Source organism: Bison bison, unplaced genomic scaffold (genome assembly GCF_000754665.1).
Source record: "Bison bison bison isolate TAMUID 2011002044 unplaced genomic scaffold, Bison_UMD1.0 scf7180017864205, whole genome shotgun sequence".
Taxonomy (NCBI): domain Eukaryota; kingdom Metazoa; phylum Chordata; class Mammalia; order Artiodactyla; family Bovidae; genus Bison; species Bison bison.
In genome coordinates, this window is record NW_011494777.1 from 6,612,848 (window position 1) to 6,625,004 (window position 12,157).

Here is a 12,157-nt window from a genome sequence, read left to right on the forward strand (position 1 = left end):
CTCACATACATACATGACCACTGGAAAAACCATAGCCTTGACTAGACAGACCTTTGTTGGCAAAGTAATATCTCTGCTTTTCAATATGCTATTAGCAATCAACAATTATGGCAGCTGGAAATGGGCATCCCCATCCCAGTAAAGAGCATCTGGGAAGGAGGGAGAACCAACAGGATCTCTCCCCGGGGAGGAATTTACCACCCGAAGCTGCATCCTGCTGCCAGTCACAGACCACAGGAACTGGGAGGAGACTTGGTCGTTTCCATTCCAATCCCAGAAACTCACACACAGAGACAATGCTGAGGACACAGAGCCCCAGAGAGGGAAGGGAGGTGCCCAGGACCCCTCAGGGCCAGAGCTGGAATCCAGGTGTGACTCCATCTCAGAGCAGAGGCTTCTGTCTCCTGCAGGGATCCTGACTCCTGACAGTGAACCCCTTTGCACCAGCACCTTGTTCTGATGCCCTGGAGGGAGGCTGGCTTTGGTGAATTTGTGGCCAATTTCTAACTGGCATTCACTGAACCCTAATCCTCTGTAAGTGTCCCTGGCCCTCTCATCATCCCCTTGGTCACATGGTGTGTCTCTGCTGTGTCTCTCAACCCTGCTTGTCTCTGCTTAGCATGCATGCAAACACACATACACACACACACACACACACACACACACACCCTAAGAAGCTTGCCTTGTTGCCTAGGCCTCCACAGTATAGGTTTTCACTGCCTGCTTGATCACAGGCTCCCATGGCCAGATCTTACTCACTGCTGCCTGGGTCCCTGTGTTGTTGAGCTGGAGATAAATCTCCGAGCACTAGCTCTATATCCGTGGTGCTCTCCTGCCCTCCCCATATCCTACTCCCCAACCCGCAGAACCCAGAGCTCTCATGCTGTCTCCCGCCACGATCACCCCTCCTGATGATGAGACCAGGGTGTCTCAGATCTTAACAGAGAACCAGTCAGGACAAAGTGGAGCCCGATGGCAGTATTCTAGGCACACAGTAGGCAGAGGTGATGCCGGCCAGCGTCAGGCCCTTCAAGTTACACATGTTACCCTGCTTAGCCCTCACAGCCCCACCCCACCCCCACCCCCAGGTTAGGCACCAGCTCTCCTTACATTACAGGTGAGGAACCTAAGATGTTGAAATGTTATCATCTCGTTTGACCTGCCCAAGGTCAAAGTTCATGGGAACAGAGCCAGGATCCGGCCCAGGTTTGTCTAGAGCTCATGATCTGGACCTGGAGAAGGCAATGGCAACCCACTCCAGTACTCTTGCCTGGAAAATCCCATGGACGGAGAAGCCTGGTAGGCTGCAGTCCATGGGGTCGCTAAGAGTTGGACACGACTGAGCGACTTCACTTTCACTTTTCACTTTCATGCATTGGAGAAGGAAATGGCAACTCACTCCAGTATTCTTGCCTGGAGAATCCCAGGGACAGGGGAGCCTGGTGGGCTCCTGTCTTTGGGGTTGCACACAGTTGGACATGACTGAAGCGACTTAGCAGCAGCAGCAGCATGATCTGGACCATTCTTCGGGAAGACGGTGGTGCTGGAGGGTCCTGCCTCCCACTGTCCTTGCCTGCCCTGCCCCTGGGGGCTGAAGGTACAAATGAGATACATTTGGGCCCTGGTTGGTTCCCTGGGGTGTCAGGCTGGCTGGACCTGGGAGTCCTAAGCCGGCTGAGGGGACTGGAGAGGGGCCAAGGCTAAATATGTCCCTCCCACTTCCCACGACAGTCTCCAGCCATCTCCCCTCCCAGCCACCTCCACCCCAGAGCAGCCTATGCCAGGTTCTGGCAGTGCAGTGGACAGGACAACAGGGCACCTCTCTCCTGAGGACCCAGAGTCCACATCCTTCTTAGAGAGCAGGATCTCAGCTTCACAGACAAGAGACTTTGGTTATCTACACCTGCCCTTTGCACCTCTCTCCCCTCCTGCTGTTTAAAGTTCCTTCGGCCTCATGAAAAAATTACTGAGTTGGAAGTGACCCTAGAGACCACAGTCCAATCCCTGCCTCCACCATGATATGCACAAGAGAAAATCGAAAAGAGGGCAAGTGTAAGTGTTAGTCGCTCAGTCACGTCCAACTCTTTGCAACCCTGTGGACTATAACCTACCAGGCTCCTCTGTCCATGGAATTCTCCAGACAAAAATAGTGGATTGGGTGGCCATTTCCTTCTCCAGGGATCGAACCTGGTTCTCCCACATTGCATGTAGATTCTTTACCATCTGAGCCACAAAGAAGACCAGAATTTAAAGTTTATAAGTTTAGGGCCACTTGCCCATAAATATTCCCCACAGAGTACCAAGTGTGTAAAATCATTGGACTGTGAGAAAAAAAAATTCATTTATCATGGCCTTTTAAGTTTGGGAAATGCCCTAAATATTACAGTAAAGTTATTCCATTGCAGGAATTCTCAGAGTCTTTAACATGCTAAAGAGGAGAATGAAGATAGATATCCAGGATTTCCCAAACTTATTTCATCATGGAACCCTTTTGCTACTGATCCATTAGGACCAGTGTTCCATGGAACATACTTTGAGAAAGGTTACTCTGGATTCCCAAAAAATGAAAGCCAAGTAGAAGCACCCTTCCAGTGATGGGACACTCACTATTTCCCTGGACAACCTGTCTCATCCAAGATGCCTCCACCAAGAAGTCTTCCTTCTCTTGTGCTTCCCAGTGGTGCCGAGGCTCAGGTCTAGGTTCTGCGTGTCCAGGTCCAGGGGAGAAATCTGGTTACAGTCAGTGGATGATGATACTGGCCTCTGCCACCAACCACACCCCTGGGTCCAGCTCACTGTGCCAGAGGGGCTCTGGGGACTTATCTAGGGGTGGATTCCCTTGCAGAGCTGGCCCAGGTCCCAGAACAGAGTCATGCCACCACATGTCTCTGGGCTCTGCTTCTGGAGCCCAGCCAGGAGTGGAGCTCAGCCTCCTCAACCATCCCCACTAAACCAGGGGTTGTCACCACAGGCCGGTGGAGATACTGCTCACACATCCCAGCAGCCTGGGCACAGAGTGCTGGAGTCAGACCAATATACACAGTCCTAATCCCAGGCACTTCCTTGCTTGTGTGACTTTGGCCAAAGCACTTGACCTCTCTAAACCTCCTTCCTTTTCTATGGAATAGAGTTAATCAGCTTCCTGAGAATCGAGGGAGGTCAGCATGCAAAAATGCCTTCCCGCATGGTGCCTACATGGAGCCGGTGCTCACCAACCCTGGGGCCCCATCCGGCCCTTTGGTTCTGAAGGACTTGAAGTCCAGGATCTAGTCACCTGGGCTACTTGAGCCTCCCAGCTTCTTTCCCTCTTCCTGCATCCCTACCTCCTTGATACGAAAACAGCAAAATGTGGATGCCCAAGCAGGATCTCCTGAATTCACACAGAATTAATAACAAGAGGAATGTGACCTCCCCCCCTTATTTTTTAACTAGAAAGAATGGGAGCAACCCAAACCCAGCTCCCCCCACCAACTCGTTTCTCACTGAGTCACGAGGAAGCCCCCAGGCCCTCTGTTGCCCCACAATAGAGTCATCCAGCCCCTCAGCAAGTGGCACTTTCAGCCTCCTGCAAAGTTTTCCCCTAACCCCTTTCTCATGCCTGTTAAAACATCCAGAGCGTCCATTTTTATTCATTAAGACAACTGTGCGTAAAAGATGGAGGCCCCCAAGCTCTGGAGCCAGTCTGCCGAGCTCTGAGTCCAGTCATTCACTGGCTGTGTGACCTTCGTCAGGCAACTTAACCTCTCTGAGCCCTATCTGCAAAATGGAAGGAGGAACAACCCATAGGGTTGAGATGAGGATACAATCAGGTAATGTATATAAAATGCTCATCCTGGTGCTTGCAACAGAAAAAACTCTAGTAAATGTTGATTTATTGTCATTGCTAAATGGCTTCCTGGCTCCCTGCTGGCTCCTTGTAAGCCCTCAGCAGAAATTTCCTTCCCTTCCATTCCCTAATGCCCCACACGCAAGAGCCACCACCATCACCTCAGGTGGTAGGACAATTATTTGGTTCCCATCTGCCTTGTTTTGGCTCATCCTAATCCAATGGAAATTAAAAGACGCTTGCTCCTTGGAAGAAAAATTATGACCAATCTAGATAGCATATTAAAAAGCAGAGGCATTACTTTGCTAACAAAGGTCCATCTAGTCAAAGCTATGGTTTTTCCAGTAGTCATGTATGGATGTGAGAGTTGGACTATAAAGAAAGCTGAGCACCGAAGAACTTATGCTTAAGATTCTTGAGAGTCCCATGGACTGCAAGGAGATCAAAACAGTCTATCCTAAAGGAAATCAGTCCTGAATATTCATTGGAAGGACTGATGCTGAAGCTGAAACTCCAATACTCTGACCACCTGATGCAAAGAGCCAACTCATTGGGAAAGACCCAGATGCTGGGAAAGATTGAAGGCAGGAGGAAAAGGGGACGACAGAAGATGAGATGGTTGGATGGCATCACCAACTAGATGGTCATGAGTTTGAGTAAGCTCCAGGAGTTGGTGAAGGACAGGGAAGCCTGGCGTGCTGCAGTCCATGGGGTCACAAAGAGTTGGACATGACTGAGCAACTGAACTGAACTGAACTGAAGCCAATGGATGGGGGGGTCTGGTTACAAAGATATCCCCACTTGCCCAAGCCTCCTGCACCCTGGGCTCTTGGCCAAACTGCAGTAATCCAGTTTGGGTGGGGGTCAATCTGTCTTGCAATGATGGGGAAGTGTGTCTGGTCCTCGTCTTTCTGCCCTAGAAGGGGCAGAGGCTGTGAGTCAGCTTCTCCCCATTCCTGGACCCAGTGGATTCCAGGTCAAAGCAAGTTCAGGCCAGCTGCTGTTCTGGAAAGTCCTGATCCAGAGGGCAGACGGGACAGGCACCCGGGCACAAGCCCAAGAAATTAGACAGTTTTGACCTAGCCTTTCTCCTTGGCCAGCAGCCAGGTCCTCGGCTGGAGTCATGGCAGCAGCAGCCAATGGAGCATCCACAGTTACTGCCAGGTCGGAAGCTGAAGGACACCCATCAGAGAAGGCCCTCAGCCCTACCCCGCCTGGCCTGACAGATCTACCTCAGAAGGTGACCCAGCCTGACCTCCCACCTCCAAACTGGCACCAGGAGAAGCCCAGGAAGAGTAGCCGCGTTCTCAAGGAGCTGGGCGTGAGTGTCCATTTCCTGCAGTGCAGTGCTGGGGTGGGGGGAGGGAATGGAGTAGAGGGGGCACATGGTGCTGGGGTGGGGGTGGTAATGCAAGGAGACCTGAGGATGGAGGGGGATTGAGACAGTGCTTAACCTTCATTCTAAGATTTAAAATTCCATGGAGGGATGGGAGAGGCAGTCTACATCCACACGACACTGGCTCAGTGTGGCTCATAGAAGCCTCAGTAGAAGAAACTTCTTCTCCTTCCCCTCTCTTTCCCATCCCCCCCACCTCAGCCCCCAGAGACACTGCCATGGCCACAGGTGGTAGGACAGGTACGTGACTCCCACCTGCCTTCCCGAGAAGCGGTCCTTCCTTGCAGGCCCACCAGGATCCTTAGAAGGCAGGAATTGAGCTCTGTGCAGCTCGCTGGTCCAGGAGCTCAACGACCTCCACTGGGGCCAGTTCCCTGACAGCGGCTCTCTGTCCCCTGCCCCTGTCTCGCCCAGGCCGTCCATGTGGTCATCGCTCTGGTGTACTTGTTCATTGGAGGTTACCTGGTGGCTGCTGTCCAGAACCTTCACCTGGTGGTCCAGAAGTGTTGGTATCCATTCTGGGGGGCTGCCTCTGTGAGTAGATGTCAAAATATGGGCCGGCTTTGGGGATGCACAGGCAGGCCCAGAGGACCTGGCTTTGGGAGGGGGTGCAGGGTTGGGGGCAGTGAATGAATAGCAGCGAGGCCGCCTCGGCCCCTGCACAGCCTCCACGCTCCACGTCCACTGTCTCAGTCACACTGGAAGCAGCTTCTTCCCAGGGGCTCCTGCGGGCCTGCAGCCCAAGAGAGCAGCCCCCAGGCTCTCAGTGTGCATGCTTGCTGAGTTGCTTCAGTCATGTCCGACTCTTTGCTATCCCGTGGACTGTAGTCTGCCAGGCTCCTCTGTCCATGGGATTCTCCAGGCAAGAATACTGGAGTGGGTTGCCATTTCCTCCTCCAAGGGGTCTTCGTGACCCAGGGATTGAACCCACGTCTCCTGCATTGCAGGTGGATGCTTTAATGCTGAGTCACCAGGGAAGATCTTGGCACCCTCCTCTAATTACCAAGTTTATCCAGCACATAGGAGGGTGAATGTGAGCTGGGGCAGCTGCACCTTCCCCAGGCTTCCTCGGAGGCCGTTGGATCTGGCCACACATCCCTGGTGCCCAGAGTCTCTGTCAGGGCCAGTCTGCAGGGCACAAGGCTGTTGGCCAGGGTGGGAGGAGAGAGGAAACCACTGCCCACAGCTTCCCTGGAGAATCCCCAGGGCATCCTCTTCCATCCCGGGTCCAGTGGAGTCCTGCTTCCACACCTAGTACCAGCTCCCAGACACCCTCCTAGACACGTGTCCTGGCCCCTCGCCTGCTGCCACTTCAGTCCTCTGACCCCACAGCTCCCACCTGAGCTTTCTGTGCACAGCAGAGAAACTACTGTCCCTACATGAGTGTCTACCCATCCCTGTGCTCCCAGTGATGGGTGCATAGTAGGCACTCAGCACACATATGAAAGAATAATCTCAGAAAAATACCAGAGACCCTGGAACCAAGAGCTAATATCCTCCAAACTGTAGGATCCAGGAAGGCAGCGAGGCTTGGAGTGGAAGCCATAGTTCAGTTGCTTGCAGAGGGGTGGTCTGGGCTGCTACACTAGGAAAGCAGGAGAGAAGAGTAGCCTGGCTGGAGTGGGCCTGGAATGGACCATGTCGGGGCAGGTGAGCTCCCCTTGTTGGAGGAATGATGTTCCCTATCCCACCAGCCCCTACAGTTTGTCTTTTTTTAAGATCATAGTGGGAAGGGAATTTGTGGGTTTCAAGGAACCCCAGCCTCTCCCTTAAGACTGTTTCAAATCTGTTCCACAGTTCCTCATTTCCGGGATCTTGGCAATAACAATGGAGTCGTTTCAGAAAAATTATCTGGTAAGTTGGAGGGTTAAGACTCTTCTCTCCCATTCCAAGGCTGGGCTAATGTCACAAAGGGCATCGTGTGTAGTAGGGATTCCAGAGGCAGTTCGCCAGGATTTGCCAGAAGCGGGTACAGAGGGTCCAAGCAGAAAAGCCCCTGTCGTGGAGGTCTGTCTCTCACCCCGACTCCCTGCCGTTCTCTCCACCTGCTGCCCTTCCTCCACCCCAGCTCTGGCCACCGTCCCATCAGGCCAGGCCTGGAGGTGTCAGCCAGCCTGTTCACCCAGCAGCCTGGGTGACTATTCTGGCAATCACCCCTTGGCTCCCCTGTGCCCTCAGCTTACCTCCCATGTCAGCAAGTCTGTGAGTCCCGAAGGCCAGGTCACAGCTGGGAGTCCACCAACCTCTCACCTCTAAGGCCCAGTCAGACACAACTGTTTCTTGCCTGCTCTGCGCTATTTTCTGCCAGAGTGCCTTACCCTCTCCCCACTGGGCATTCTCTCCTGGCTTTGACTTTCCTTCTGATCATTCTTCAAGGGTCAGCTTACATGTCTCCTCTTCCAGGTAGTCTTCCCTGATCTGCCATGGCTGGCTTCTGTGTCCCCACAGCTCCTTAGACCTCCTGTCTCCCTCTCCGATGCACTAAGCTTGGGCAGCAGGTGTCTGAGCATCTTTCTAGCCTGGGGTAGCTGAGGGAGGCAGAGTGGGCACCCTCATAAGCCTGGGTGGATGGAGGTGGATAGGGGATGGAAGGACCATCCCACCAATCCTGTGTCATGGCCTCAGCCCACCCTCTACCCTCAAGCCCTGGCTGGGTCCACACTCATGGCCCCCCAGCCTGGGCTGGGCGGTGGCTGCCCTCTGCCCTCTCAGGGATCACATCAGAAGGGTATAGTGCCATTTACCTAGAGCAGAGGCAGGAGATGCTTGGCAAAGCCCTGGCTCTTCCTCCTGGGCTGGGCCCCTTGCAGAACCAAAAGCATCCCCACTCCCTACACCTGAGCCTAGGGAAATACCTACTGCAGAGAGTCCATTCTAGCACAAGGGCTTGGAGGAGCCTTATGTTCATACTCTTTCCCTGTTACAGGAGTTTGCACTTGGCAAGAGGCTCATGGAATAATGCACAATTAACCCAAGATAAGGATGAACAGAGGCATTTCAGGGGCCATGGTGGGTGGGGGAGGAGGCAGACCTAGATGACAGAGGATAGGGGACCTTTGGGACTCGTCCTGTCCTTTCCTGTGGAGGAGGGGGGCATTTGGATGCCTGAGAAAGTGAAAGTGAAAGTCGATCATTGGACATGTCATGTCCAATTCTTGGTGACCCCGTGGACTATACAGTCCAAGGAATTCTCCGGGCCAGAATACTGGAGAAGGTAGCTGTTCCCTTTTCTAGGGGATCTTCCCAACCCAGGGATAGAACCCAGGTCTCCGGCATTGCGAGCATCATCAGTTGGCATATCTGATGCCAAGATGACTGGAGACAGCTTTGAGAGGGAGATGGTGGTGGGAACACCCTTCTTTGTTACAAAACCTAGGGACCCAGCGGCAGTCCTTTGCCTCTCGTGATCCCATCCAATAGAACAGTGGTCCCCAATCCTTTTTTCCACAGACTGGGGGCAGGGCGGGGAGGTTTTGCAATGATTCAGAAACATTACATTTATCGCACACTTTATTGCTATGACTATGTCAGCTCTACCTCAGATCATCAGGCATTAGAACCCAGAGCTTGGGGACACCACCATAGAAGATGAGGGCTGGTAGGGGCCTCCTTGGTGGTCGGCTGGCTCAGAAAGCCATGGTGGCGTGAGGAGCCTCGGGCCCAGAGATGGACAGCGTTTTCCTGAGATCCCAGGGTGAGCTACTGACTGGCCAGGGAAGAGGACTTAGATCCCGTCTGTAGCCTTTGGACAATGATTGTTATTTCTTCTTTGCTTATAGAAGATGTGCCTGGTAGCAAACTCCATCAGCTTCCTCTGTGTGCTGGCTGGCCTCTTTGTCATTGCCAAGGACCTCTTTCTGGAGACTCCGTTTGAGTTCCCCATCTGGAAACCGTACCCCAATGATACTGTGAGTGCCCGGCCCCCAAGGGTCCTCTGACTTGGGCTTGGCTCAGAGGAAGTTTCTAGCTCTCAGAAAACCTCATCTGGAGCCCAGCATGGGTGGCCAGCCCATCCCCTCACCCCAAGGTACAGAGATGATATTGGCCTTCTTGCTGGTCGGCATCAAGGAGCTGGACAGGGCCTGGACTCATGGCTCCCATTTTAATCACTGAGGAAACTGAAGCCCAGAGAGGAAGAGGGGCCTGCCTGAGGTCAAGTAGCAAGTTGGCAGCAAATTCAGGACCATAATCTAGGACTGCTGATTCCTTGTTCAAGGCTCTATAAATAGCGTAGCCCCAGTGACCCCAATAACTGTGAACCTCACAGCAGCCTTGCAGAGCTGGCCAAGTTCACTTTGTTACCCCCATTTTGTGGAAGTGAACACTGAGGTCCAGAGAAGCTAAACTAGTGGATCAAGATCACACAGCAAGGCAGGGGGGCAGTGAGGACTCAGCGGGGTCTAGACTTCAAGCTCAGTGCTCTTTTAGCCACAGCCTCCCCTGAACCAGGAGGAGGGCATGATGACCCATCGCAGTATTCTTGCCTGGAGAATCCCATGGACAGAGGAGCCTGGTGGGCTACAGTCCACGGGGTTGCAAAGAGTCAGACACGATTGAAGCAACTTAGCACGCACGCACGCACTCCTGAAGCAGAAGGTGGGCCAGCTGTTCCATGTGGGTGGCTGCTGTCCTCAAGGTCAGTTTCCAAGTGTTCTGACCATGGTGGTTCACTATTCCTTATCGCCCTCCACCATGCTCACACAGGTTAAACACACACGTGGACACGTGTGCACAGACACACACATGCACACATTCCCTACCAGATGCTCATGGCCCCAAGAGATATCCCAGCTGTATGGTGATCCTCAATCCAGTTCTTCCCCTCCCCTGCTGTAAGTGATGCTGCTTCTCCCTGAGCTTAGATATCCCCATCTAAGTGGGATTGGATGAGACGATGCTGAAGACCACCTGCCATTCTACCAGGGGCCCATGAGAAAACCCCAGTCCTCAAACACTATGCACCAAGGATCCATGGGTGCCTGGTACTGGGCATAGAGCAGAGCCACACCCTGCCTACTGGCACACCTGGGAGCTGAAATCCCACTGTCCTCGCTGGCAGGTCTGACCGCTGCCCGTGCCCAGATGATGGGTGCCGACACCCAGCGGAGGCTCACCTGCCTCTCCCTCCCCTCTTTCCCTCACAGGTCCACATCCAGAGGCTAGTGCTGGCTCTGCTCTGTGTCACCTGTGTGGAGGTCTTCCTGCCAGGGCTCATGGCTATCGTGGCATACAGGGATGCCCGCCTGTCTGCAGAGGTGAGGGCCTCCAGGAGATGGGGAACGAGGCTACAGAGGGCAAAGAGAGGGGAGCATCAGGCAGAGGGGTGTTGCCCAGTAAGCTGGGCCACACACAGAGGCAGCCCACAGTCTAGTAGGGGAGACAAGGCACGGAACGGGGGAGGGCACCAATTCAAGGTGAAAAATGGGGGCCACCGGGGAGGAAAGGCCACGGATGCTCAGACCAGCAGGCCGCAGTGCTCCCAGCTCTCAAGCCCTTGGAGAGCTTATGAGGGAGATCCGTGGAGACGGGCGGGATCTGGACCTGCAGGTGGGATGGGAGAGGGACCCGTAGTAGACGGAACAGCAGGGGCAATGGCTCAGAGACCTGCCAGGGAAGGCTAGTGGAGCCATAGTATGTTGTGGGGTGTGGCTGTGGAGGGAGCCAGCAAAGGGGGGATCACAGGGACTGAGCACTTCGGGGATACCAAGTACCCTCTCTGTTAAGCATGTGAGAGAAACACGACTTGTTTAACATAATCTTGTCAACTGCCCTTTGAAGTGGGCACTGACCTTCCTCGCATTCTACAGATAAATAAACCAAAACTTAGAAAGGCCACGTCACTTTCCAAGGTCAAACACCTGTAAGGAAATCCAGGACTCAGTCTGAGGCATGTTTCACCCAGATCCAAGCCCTCGAGTACTTGTGAAGCTGGCAGAACGGCAGGCTGAGACCAAAAAGATCTAGAAATAAAAGACTAGTCTCTCCCCACCCCAGAAGTGATATCCTAGACTCATTTCTTTGAAGGGAAAAAAAAGTTCACACTATAATCTTAACTGTAGAACACTGTAAAAAAAAAAAAAAAAAAAAAGGAAATATATGGTCTAAATTCCCTGAAATTCTGCAAGGTTAACACTTCAATTGTTTTCATGTTAGGGTCATGATGTTCTGAGTTTTTACATAGCACTGACATGACTTTACATTTGAGTTTTACTCACACCAAGTAAATTGTCTCAGTCACCACCTGGCTGTCTGGCAGGAAGTCTTCTTGTTAAGGCATCAGAGAGCTAGAAGGGGCCTTGTTTGCGTCAGTTTCCCCACCTTCATGGGAACTTGAGGCTCCAACAAATGAGCCATCGGGAAGGGCTTTGTTGATCACCACATGCTCCTCATATTGGAGCATCAGGGACAGCAGCTTCTCTCTTTGGCAGGAGGATGACCTGCCTCTTGTCCCCGACTCACCATTGGAGCTCAAGGAACAGTCGATGATGCCTCCACCATCCTACGAGGACGTCACTCAAGGTGACCAGCAGGACGAGCAGGAGAGGAGGTGAAGAGGCCCTGGGATCCCCACACTGTCCAAATTCACCCCATCTCCCTGACTAATATGAACTGGTTCCAAGGGGCAGTTACCAGGAAGGGGCAAACACTCTCATTGCTAGAAATGTCTGCCCCATGCTGGTAGCCAAGTCAAGGACCCAGTCCAGCCCCTCAGCCCAGAAGGAATCTCCAGGCCCCTACCTGCTGTAACAATCCCGCTGGACCAGAGCACAGCCGGGAACTGCCCACCCACCTGGTAAACCCCAAGAGTGGACTTCTGGGCCAGCAGCCCCCGGCACACTCTTCATCAGTCTGTTTCCTCCAGTCAGTGATGGGTGCACCAGGAGCCTGTCCACATGGGGCTGAGGGTGGAGCCAGAGAAGGTCCCTGAGAACCCA

The 12,157-nt window shown here is 53.3% G+C and overlaps 1 protein-coding gene across 1 annotated transcript; it reads left to right on the forward strand.

The window, feature by feature from the left end:
• The first annotated feature begins 4,949 nt into the window (after nt 1–4,949).
• Nucleotides 4,950–11,773, forward strand: MS4A10 (membrane-spanning 4-domains, subfamily A, member 10). Its single transcript, XM_010844725.1, has 6 exons — nt 4,950–5,147; nt 5,637–5,756; nt 7,020–7,076; nt 9,002–9,130; nt 10,367–10,477; nt 11,651–11,773. Exons 1-6 carry the CDS (start codon nt 4,950–4,952, stop codon nt 11,771–11,773), a joined length of 738 nt encoding a protein of 245 aa, XP_010843027.1.
• The last annotated feature ends 384 nt before the right edge of the window (nt 11,774–12,157 follow it).

What these genes read in the sequence shown, in the direction of transcription:
- MS4A10 (XM_010844725.1), top strand. Translation starts at nt 4,950, where the DNA reads ATGGCAGCAGCAGCCAATGGAGCATCCACAGTTACTGCCAGGTCGGAA. An exon ending in GCGTTCTCAAGGAGCTGGGC is followed by an intron (nt 5,148 to 5,636) that starts GTGAGTGTCCAT and finishes TGTCTCGCCCAG; the next exon opens with GCCGTCCATGTGGTCATCGC. An exon ending in ATGCCCGCCTGTCTGCAGAG is followed by an intron (nt 10,478 to 11,650) that starts GTGAGGGCCTCC and finishes TCTCTTTGGCAG; the next exon opens with GAGGATGACCTGCCTCTTGT.